This window comes from Salarias fasciatus, chromosome 18 (genome assembly GCF_902148845.1).
Source record: "Salarias fasciatus chromosome 18, fSalaFa1.1, whole genome shotgun sequence".
Classification (NCBI taxonomy): domain Eukaryota; kingdom Metazoa; phylum Chordata; class Actinopteri; order Blenniiformes; family Blenniidae; genus Salarias; species Salarias fasciatus.
Window position 1 is genome coordinate 19486626 of NC_043762.1, and position 11048 is coordinate 19497673.

General features: G+C 41.3%; 2 protein-coding genes across 4 annotated transcripts in view; one reads left to right on the forward strand and one right to left on the reverse strand.

The window, feature by feature from the left end:
- The window catches only part of LOC115405052 (sodium channel protein type 4 subunit alpha B-like), a 32759-nt gene extending 28683 nt beyond the window's left edge, over positions 1-4076 (forward strand). For 2 of the 3 annotated variants that reach the window (XM_030114475.1, XM_030114476.1), the window contains 7 exons: positions 128-250; positions 400-672; positions 1188-1241; positions 1327-1464; positions 2143-2247; positions 2397-2667; positions 2769-4076. In XM_030114475.1, coding sequence (XP_029970335.1) covers positions 128-250; positions 400-672; positions 1188-1241; positions 1327-1464; positions 2143-2247; positions 2397-2667; positions 2769-3991 — 2187 coding nt within the window. In that variant the 3' untranslated portion in view covers positions 3992-4076. The remainder of the gene's footprint in view (positions 1-127; positions 251-399; positions 673-1187; positions 1242-1326; positions 1465-2142; positions 2248-2396; positions 2668-2768) is intronic. The other variant, XM_030114477.1, reaches the window with a different exon arrangement.
- A 4841-nt stretch (positions 4077-8917) lies between these two features.
- LOC115405504 (trichohyalin-like) lies at positions 8918-9954 on the reverse strand. Its single transcript, XM_030115100.1, has 2 exons — positions 9190-9954; positions 8918-9049 (listed from the first exon to the last, which is right to left on the reverse strand). Exons 1-2 carry the CDS (start codon positions 9952-9954, stop codon positions 8918-8920), a joined length of 897 nt encoding a protein of 298 aa, XP_029970960.1.
- Positions 9955-11048: the final 1094 nt, after the last annotated feature.

Here is an 11048-nt window from a genome sequence, read left to right on the forward strand (position 1 = left end):
TGTATGAGTAATGTGTTTCAAGTATCCCCATACGTTACTTTTTTCGAAGTGCTTCTGAAGGGTTGAAGATAGACTCACCTGTGTGCATGACCCTCACAATTCACTTTATTTTCTGCATCCTCTGTAGGTGTCCTTGATTAGCCTGGTGGCAAATTCTCTGGGGTATTCCGACTTCGCTGCCATCAAGTCTCTTCGGACGCTCCGGGCTTTGAGGCCTCTCAGAGCTCTGTCCAGATTTGAAGGCATGAGGGTGAGAAACGCGTTTCACGTTGTCATTTAATGCCAGTCCGAAAATCTGGGAAGTGGCGGGAAATGTTAAAAAAAAAAAAAAAAAAATGACTACGAACTCTGTGTCATTTTTCACAAACTGACCGTCTTGCTGTGTCTGCCGCTCTGCAGGTGGTGGTGAACGCCCTCATCGGCGCCATCCCCTCCATCATGAACGTGCTGCTCGTCTGTCTGATCTTCTGGCTCATCTTCAGCATCATGGGCGTCAACCTGTTTGCCGGCAAGTTCGGGAAGTGCGTGAACAGGACGGGCTTCATCCACAGCGTCTCCATCGTCAACAACAAGTCGGAGTGCCTCTCCATGAACGACACGCAGTTCTACTGGACCAAAGTAAAGGTCAACTTTGACAACGTGGGACTCGGCTACCTTTCCCTTCTGCAAGTGGTGAGCGTTGTCGATGAGTGCCAGTCAGTCAGTCAATCTCTCTTCTATCCCTAGAAATGGTCCATCATCAGTAGCTTATTGTTTTCTGATTGAATATCTGTGTAATCGTCACGTGTCGTTAATATTGCCCCCTTCCGCCACGCCTGCCTGGTTTTGGGATTAACTCTTTTGTAGGGATTAAATTGCCGTTTGTTTTTGTTTTTTTTCTTTTCAAAATCTCATATTTAGGAGACTTTAAACCCATTTTAACATGGAGTAAAAGTTCAAGGGGATTAAAATAACCCTTTGTCAGGCAAGACAGTAATTTACATGGTGCATTTATAGTTTTTGCTCATTGCGTTCTTGAAAGAACTACGATATGTTCACGCTCATGTCGGCTTGCTTTCTGTCATCTGATCCGAAGCGATACAGACATTTCTATCAACATCAGCAAAGTTGTATTTCTCTAACTAAAATCAGTTGGTCACAATATCAGCGCAAAGAAAATAATACTGTGTTCCACTTCAATATTACAGGCAACATTTAAGGGTTGGATGGAAATAATGTATGCAGCTGTTGATTCAAGAGGAGTAAGTACATCTGTCTAATTCCAGGACCTTTTTAGATCTCCATATATTAGTGAGCTGACATGTTGGTAAAACTGTTTGCCTTCAGGTGGAGGAACAACCCATCAGAGAAATCAACCTCTACATGTACATCTACTTCGTGATCTTCATCATATTCGGCTCCTTCTTCACCCTCAACCTTTTCATTGGTGTCATCATTGATAATTTCAATCAGCAGAAAAGAAAGATAAGTATTACAAATTCTGCCGTCACTGCTCGGATCTCTTGGTTCTTTGAATTTATCACCAAACAGGACAAATTAAAGTTTTGTGTATTTAGTTTGCTGAGAAACGTAAACATTCAAGATGATCTTCACACTTTTAGCACTGTGTTGTGGTAACATCTGCTGATAAATATGACATTTATTAAGTTAAGCCTTTATGGTACATTTCCTGTCACACAAAATGCATTCATAGACACCTGGCCGATCTATCTTTGAAGAAGACTATTGAACTTTTAGAACTCCTTGTCAATGCAAAATTTTAGAACTAAAAACATCAATGAGGCAGTTTGTCTTTTAAAGCTAGAACTAGAAATAAGAAATAAGGCTTTTTCATCACGAGGAGGTTCTGTTGATGCTTTACAAAGTATAAAAACCACTCACACACGAGGTTCTTGCCTTAAAGGGAAGTCTGGATCTGGTCTGGATCTGCTTTAAGAAATATGAAGAGGCTTCGTCTCCAAAGCTTTATTAGATCGTCTTTAAACTCTCAGAAAGTCGTGTTGCCTTTGAAATCCAGGAACACAGATGCAAGGAACATTTGCATTGTTTTCCAAAATCGCTGTTTAATTTTTCTTCCCTCTGTTTAATGTTGAATACATTGTTTGTAATGGAAATAAATAATGTGATGCATTTCCTAAATACTTAGGTGGACAGGACATTTTCATGACTGAGGAGCAAAAGAAGTACTACAATGCAATGAAGAAGTTAGGCACGAAGAAACCCCAAAAGCCGATACCAAGGCCTACGGTAAGGAAAACTATCTTTGTCTTCTTCTTTTTCATAATATGATTGAAATGTTTCTTTTGCAGAGCATCAGTCTGGGTGCAGACACTGCTGATGAATTACCGTGTTGTCACTTTGACTCGTTGAGTTCCCTGTTTGTTCCCCGATCGCAGAACATCCTGCAGGCGTTCTTCTTCGACCTGGTGTCCAGGCAGGCCTTCGACATCATGATCATGATGCTCATCATCGTCAACATGGTGACCATGATGATGGAGACCGACGAGCAGTCGCAGCACATGGAGTTCATCCTCAACATGATCAACCTGGTCTTCATCGTGATCTTCACCACCGAATGCCTGATCAAGATCTTTGCCCTTCGCTGTTATTTCTTCACCGTTGCATGGAACATTTTTGATTTTGTGGTTATAATTTTGTCTATTGTGGGTAAGAATTGAAGCCAAGTACACATATTTCACATTTTTATTATCATTGAACATCAAGGTAAGAGCAATATGACAAACCTGTTTTGTTTTGGTGTCCTTCAGGAATCGTTCTTGCCGACATCATTGAGAAGTACTTTGTGTCGCCGACCCTTTTCCGAGTCATCAGACTGGCGAGGATCGGACGTGTGCTTCGACTTATACGTGCAGCCAAAGGAATAAGGACTTTACTGTTTGCCTTAATGATGTCCATGCCGGCACTCTTCAACATCGGCCTCCTGCTTTTCCTCGTCATGTTCATCTACGCCATCTTCGGTATGGCGAACTTTGCGTACGTGAAAAAGCAAGACGGGATCGACGACATGTTCAACTTCGAGACCTTCGGGAACAGTATGATCTGCCTTTTTCAGATCAGCACCTCCGCAGGTTGGGACAACCTCCTGAGCCCCATCATGGCCAGTTCCCCGGACGAGTGTGACGTTCACTTTGTCAATACAGGCACCAACACCCGGGGAAACTGTGGGAGCCCCTCAGTGGGCATCGCTTTCTTTGTCAGCTACATTATCATTTCTTTCCTCATCGTGGTAAATATGTACATAGCTATCATCCTGGAGAACTTCAGCGTCGCCACCGAGGAGAGCACCGAGCCGCTGAGCGAAGACGACTTCGAAATGTTCTATGAGGTCTGGGAGAAGTTCGATTCCGAGGCCACGCAGTTCATCGAGTTCTCCATGCTGTCGAGCTTCGCCGACACGCTGTCGGAGCCGCTGCGCATCGCAAAGCCCAACAAGATCAAGCTGATCGCCATGGACCTCCCCATGGTCAGCGGGGACCGGATCCACTGCCTGGACATCCTGTTTGCCTTCACGAAGCGCGTCCTGGGGGAGTCAGGTGAAATGGACGCCCTCAAGCAGCAGATGGAGGAGAAATTCATGATGACCAACCCCTCCAAAATATCCCACGAGCCTATCACCTCCACGCTGCGGCGCAAACTGGAGGAGGTGTCCGCCATCATCATCCAAAGATGCTACAGGAGACATCTGGTGCGCCGGCAGATGAAGCAGGCGTCCTACCTCTACAGACAGATCAACTACGAGGCTGTGGTGGACGTGGAAAACGCCCCGGAGAGAGAGGGGCTCATAGCGTCCATGATACAGCATTACGGGCCGACGGGGGTGGACTTCATGCAGATAACGGAGGACGTGCTGATGTCCTCACCGCCGTCCTACGACAGCGTGACCAGGGCGGCCTCCATGACCCTCTCCGAGGCGGCCAGAGATCCGGAACTCGCTGAGCATGGCGAAAACTACGAGGAGACCTTTCTTTGAGACTCAGTCGTGTGCAGAGTAATTGCAGTGCTTTGGATTGCTTTGTTTACAGTGGAGAATGCACAGTAGATCAAAATCGCCCACAGTTGAAGACACTGCATTTTTTTTTTCATATTTTACCAGATAGTGAGAAAACAGGAAATATTGAAAGAATTTACAGCCTCGAATTCAAAGGGAAAAGCTGTATGTGGCAGCGTCCGCCTGCAGGACGTCAAGGAGAAATTATATATATCATATTAACTTAAAGGTGAACGTTGAGATGGAAAAGAGGCCTAACTTACAGAAAACAATACATTTTCTACTGTCAGCTCTACAGCGTGAATCTACTTACAATTTTAGATTCCTATTCGTAATTTTCAGTGGTCACAAACACATTTGATTGATTTTAGGTAGAATGCAAGCTAAAATATCACAGTAACACATTAGTTGAAGTGATTTTATAACTGGTAGAAGTTATAGAAATACATCATTGTAGATGAAACCTCGAGCCTTTAATATTTTAGTAAAATGTTCTTACCTTCAGTTTCAAACAAATACAGAATCCTCCAGAATCCACTGTAATAAGCGACAGCTACAATACAGGATGTGGACATATGAAGACTCTCATTACAGCTTATTTTCTCAGTCATTGCAATCAGTCGTCGGGGTAAATTCTTCCATCTTCTTTCCCACTTTGTCCAACTCAGGGTCACGAGGAGCTGGAGTTGATTCCTGCTGACTACGAGCAAAACTCGGTGTAAATAAGTTACCGTCCGCCACAAGACGAACAGAGACACAGACGCACAGATTCACAACTTCAGAGAAGCTAATCCACCTGATGCACATGTTTTTGAACTACGGGGGGAAAAAAACAAAGTACACCCAGAAAACCCTCACGCTGGGAGAACATGCAAACATCACAATAAAAGTGAAGTTTGAAGCGATGCCATTATCATCTCAACATTTTTCTAATTGATTCTTCGAATTAAAGAAAGGAGCTCATACCAAATGATAAGACAAATTAATTTGGAATTTATTCCTGCGAGGAAATCATGATGTTTCAGTGACTTTTTTTTTTTTTTTACTGAGCAGTGTAATCAAATGTATTCATTTCATAACACAGACACACAAAGGGACGCACAGATAGATTATTTCTCACGTGAGGAAACATCTTTTGTCATGAAAAAGTACCGCTCACAGCTGCTTGTCACATCTAACGTTGGAAGTTTAAGCTCGACTGTCATTTACAACGAAGGGCTGTGTGTACGGATAATCCCTGAATCATGTGCCTGATTTTTGATTGTTGTCTGCACACTTCACTGAATCTCTTTGGATAAATTAATTTGATCTGATGGATGTGGACTGGAAGAGCATGAGTGCGCTGAAAGCTCATTTTGTAATTAAGTGTGTAAAGAGCTTTGAGGCTGTACATTGTTATGTAAAGCTAATTTTTACCTATTTTTTGTAATGTATTTATATCGAAAAGGCCGTTTTAATGACTCTTGTGGAGGCCAGAAGAAGACATGATCAAATTATCTATACATAATGTGTTCATTTTTATATAAAGACCTTCCTTGATAACCTGATTGTCTGTATTGCATTTAGGTTAAAAGTTTTATGGACTGTTTGAAAAAAAAAGTAATAAAACTCTTTTCCATATTTGTGGAGGTTCCAGTGCAGTCAGTGATACGTAGTTTGGAGTTTTTTTTGTTTTGTTTTGTTTTGTTTTTTTTATATGTGTCCTCTGTCTTTGACATTTTTTACTGTCCTTTCACGTCCATTAATAAAATGTCTAGATGTTATTTATTTTTTACAAAAACATATCAAAACAGAGTCCAGAACTGTGAGTGTCGGTCCATTTTCAGCTGATTTGACCTCATTACACATCAGGGACTGTTAAATCTCTCTGTCTCTGAGTCCATGGATCCCAAAAAAAAAAAAAAAAAGGACAGATGTGCACAAAACCGCTGCATCTCCCCGCCTGTCTGTCCTTGTGAGCATGTTGCCCTTTACAGCTTGCAGTTGTTCGCAGTGGCTCGGCCAGTGCAGTACAGTCTCATCAAAAGGCATCCTCACTGATGAACATGCTTTACTTACAGATATAAATTAGAGAAATGGTTTCTCTTGTGGATACAGAACAGCGCAGTGATGTTGCAACGTGATTAACCACCAAAAGATCCACTGCAGTCATGAAAAAAAACATAGCAAATTAAAAAAAAAAAACATTTTATCTCATGATATCAGCAAGTTATGTGACCAAAACGTATCTTAGCATGTGATGCTGAAGTCAAGTTTATAGTTGAACACTCCCACGTTTTCAGTTTGGGAAAAAAAAAAAAAAAAAAAAAAATCATCAAGGGTGCCAATTTGGATTTAGCCCGAAAGAGATTTCCTCTCTGGTTGTCGGGGTGGTCAAATCCAACTCTGACCAGCTGGGATAGAGGGATAATCTGTATGCAAAAAAAAAAAAAAAAAATCACTTGTTTTAATTACACACAGACACACACAAATACACGCACTCACTCTCTTTATCTATTCATCGTCCACACACAAACACACAGTCATGTATACTGTACACAAGTGTACATAAATGCACTGACACACACACACACTTCGCTTTTTCCGTCCAGGCCAGGCAGATGCTTACGCAGAATGTAATTTGGGTTTGTCCGTGAAGTGCCAGAATAATGTGCCTTGAATGACTGTGACTTGGTAATTGATCTGATTTTTAAGCGTTTGGACATGTGGCGGAGATTAAAGCTTCATCAGTGAGGGAAAAAAAAAAACATTTTTAAAAAGATTAAAAAGGCACTATGTCTAATTACCAAATGTGTCAGCAGAGTGAAACGCTCTAATGTCACTGAAATGTATTATGAAGTAACTGCATAAAATGTGAAGTGAAATGCAAAAGGAATTTGATCGATTGCGTGGTGAATTTATGGCGTATACCGAATTAACTTTCAGGTACATTAATATCATGATTGATTTTCTTGTCTTGTCATTGTCACTCTGTGAGCTCAGTAGAAAATAATTTAATTTTAACATTAATTTTTGTTCGTCCTCAGATCTAGCTTTGAATTATGGGAGAGTCGGCTTTAGAAATTCCAGCTAACTTTGTTTGTTTTATTTTATCGGTTCTTGTTAAAAATCCAGTTCAGGGTCTTGAGGGTGTCGAGTTGATCCCACCTGTGTTCTTCCTGGACGGGTATCCAGCCCATCACAAGGCAAACAGAAGGACACACAGTCATATTTTAGGAAAACTCAGTCACCTGTTATCCTCAAATATACATGTTTTTTGACAGTGGAGCCCCGGAGAACGGACCATGAAGTTTTGTGTTTGTGTTTTTGCAAGTTTTGCTTCCAAGTGATTGTTTATAAAAGCGGCTAGAGCTAGAGAAGAGGAAATAGCCTTTTTAGGTACAGTGGCCCTTCTGTTATCCACCAGGCACTGAGGGGATTTACTTAGTCATGGTGGCTAACGCTGCCCAGATGGCCTGATGGGGCACTATCTAATTACTTTCTCATGGATCCTGTGTTTCTGTTAAATACTGGGTCATCACAATTTCACATCCTTCACTGCCACCACCAGGGGAGTATTGCATTTACAGATTAATTTCAAGAATGCGGATAGTTTATCATCACTTTAGTTCCAAGAGAGAAAAAAAAAAGAGGCCTTGCTTGTATAAATGCATTTGTTTTCTATAGAATCACAGATTTCAATCAGCATACTCCAGCACGCACTTTGTCCAGATTTGGATCCAGGCGGCTGGAGCCCATCCCATCAACGAGAACGATCCCACCCACGCCAGCCAGGGTTCGACACTGGCAGGTCGCGGTTCTGTTAATGGACCAACACAGACCAACACGTGTAAACTCGAGCTTGGAGAGTCATCAGCAGGGTGAATGCAGACGCAGAGAGACTGAAGAGTCCCAGAAAGACATGGGAGTGGACGTCCTTTGACGAGGATGGACAAAGCCCTGTGCAACCCGATGAAGAATGCTGCTATTCACGATGAGCAGGTCTCATCATGAGGGACCGGCTGCTGGGAATGGGCTAACTCAAGATTTGCTGTGTTTAAGATTTGTTTCCAGAAAGTCCTGATGTGCATATGACTGATGCAAAACAGACTTTTAATCAGGCTTTTGCTGAGCTATACCTGTTTTACTGTCTTGAATCTCAGCAGGTTCCCAGCAGGCGTGTTTTATTTTAACTTCAACACAGACATTTTTGTCAGAGCAAAACAGAACTTTTTTCATTTCTTTTTTTTTTTTTTTCAAATTTCATTTTTATTTGGAAAGTACAAACATATACAATCATTCACATAATATAAATACTGAATAGATTCTTTCCTTTTTTGTGGGGGGGGGGGGGCGTGTTTACTCGTTTCAGCATGTACTCTATTACCATTGTTCTCTGTTTAACTCCCCTCTCAAAAAAAAATGTTTTATGCAGTTTTTTTTCCATTCCTTCACTAGCACGTATTAAAAAGGAAAAGGAAAACAAAAAACAAAAAACAAAAAAAAAAAGGAACTATAAACTAGGAGCCAAGATACAGAGATGGAGCACTTTAAACTATTTACAACAACGCGGTGACTTGAAGGAGAGAAAGCTCTGTATTTAGAACATGTAGGCTATTCAAAAAAGTTAAGAAGATTTTCCCTTGACAGGGGTCTTAAAGTATCTTAAAACATTCTTCAGACAGGGTTCTCGCCAAAGTGAGGAATTAGTCGAAGACCACTGAAGTGGCCAAATATTTCCCCAGTGTTCCTCAGAAATACTTGTTAAAATGGAAAATGTTCTGAGGAACATTTTTATTTTCAATGTGAATCATCAAAAGAGGTAGACATGTCCAAGGAAGAGCTTGTGCTGGCTCATCAGAGTCTGATCCACTGTCTGATCCATCTGGATGTTTCTTTATCTTCTGGCCCCTGCAGTTGCCTCACACGTCACTGCAAGGCGACGGAAACAGAGCTGCAGGATGGCTGACACGACGCTTCTCCATCTCCGGTCGCAGCGGCGTCCAGGGAAGGTGTGTGTGCTGGTTCTGCCAGGTTTTTACTCTGCATCATGTCGGCCTCCTTCAGACAATAGAACAGAACTGTGATTACATTATGCAATGAAATGTGCTGTGATGAATTATTACATGATTCGACATGTTTAAATTAGTGAGGAGGCTTTGGGCCTGAAGAGTGTCAGCGTTCAGAACCTCCTTCCTCACCTTCTGCAGGTCTTCCATTTCCCGACAGAGGGCTCTCCTCAGCTTCTCCAGCTCTTCTTTCTCAGCCTCCCACACCTTCCTCTCCTCATTCATGGCCTCTTTCTCAGCATTGAAGGCTCTTCTTCTCCTAAATTTGGACACTTGTTCTTCTTTGAACTCTTTTCTCTCTTTCTCCAAACGGTCTTTTTCCAGCTGGTATTCTTCTCTCAGCTTCTGGATGCCTGCTTTTTCCCTGATGTAGGCCTTCCTCATCATCGCCATCTCTTCCCTCTCGATCTGAAATGCCTCTCTGTCACTGATCATGTCATCATATTCATCCTCAAAGGATCTCATCACCATGAGATGTTCCCTGACCTTCTGATCAAAGGTTTCTCTCTCTTCCTGCATGCGTTGTCTTTCCAGCTGGAAAGCCTCCCTCATGCTCTGTACCTCAGACTGCTCCCGCCTGGAGGCCTCTCTCCAGATGGCCATCGCTGTCTTCTCATCCTCCAAGGCTTTTCTCTCTTTTTTCACGTTTTCTTTCTCCAAGCAGAATGCGTTCCTCATCTCAACCATCCGACTGCGCTCTTTCTGCAGGGCTTCCCGCTCGATGGTCATTTTCTTCCTTTCGATCTCCAGATCTTCTTTCTTTTTGTTTAAACATTTCTCTTCAAAAAGAAGTTTCTTCTGTATTTCTTCGAGGGGTTTGAGGGCCTCTGCCTCCACGGACCTCTCCTGTCTTCCCCTCCTCGGGCCACAGTCTGATCTTCTACCCTTTTTGGTCATTTTCTGCACACACACACACACACACACATGCACACAAAAAATCATTTCATTAAATGGGATTTGAAATTATTCAAAACTTCAGTAACAATGTTTTATTGCTGAGGTCTCTGGCTGGTATTGTGCTTTGCAGTCTAAACCATCGGACCTTGGTTTGGTTTGGTTTGTTTTATTTGTTTCTTTCGTTTAAAACAACACAAAGACAAAAAACAAAAAAGATGAAACTACATCAATGTCATCAGTCTAGACACCAAACAAACGAAAGAAAAGGAGCAGAAAGAAGAACAATCTTATTATATCTGCCCCTTTACATACAGTATTTGAACAAATACAAAGTAACGATACTCAAAAACTCATATTCATTAAATCAAAAAAATGTTTCACCCGCAACAACTTAGTTTTCATTTTCATATTTTTCCAGTGTGGAATTTTTTATATATTTCTTAAATGTCATAATTGTTTTACACTCTTTGATTTCCTGTTTCAGAGCATTCCACAAGTTCACTCCTTTTACCACAATGTTTCTTTCCTTGATTATGGTTCTGAATCTGGGTTTTTTGAACAAGTCTATTCCTTTAAGATTGTATCTACTGGTTCTTATTTCGAACATATTCTGAAGGTTTACAGCAATAAATTCCACTTTGCCTTATACATTATTTTTAGGATGCTTAAATCAACAATAACGGGAAATGTCAAAACTTTCAGTTTAATAAATAATGGGTTAGACGGCTCTCGATAGTGACTTTCTTCATTGTTAATCTTCATTGTTTAATCCAGTTTGAGGCCACAGTGCCATCATTCTGCCCTTTTCTGCTCTCTATTCTCCATTCTGTTTTCTTGACTGATTTCACATAGAATCTACAAAAATGCTCTTGCTATTTGGGAAGAAAAACATAGTTTTTCAGGACAAAATTATTAATGTTATTCTTTTCTTTCAGAAAAGTTCCAAGTTCCAAAATCTAAAAATGTTTCATAACGGGTGTAGTGTTTCTGTGCAGCCACTAGTGGGTGCTGCTTTTATCTCACAAAACCACCTAAAGATGCACTCAGAGCACTTTTAAAAAAAACAGATGTGATGATACTGACTGAGCACTTAC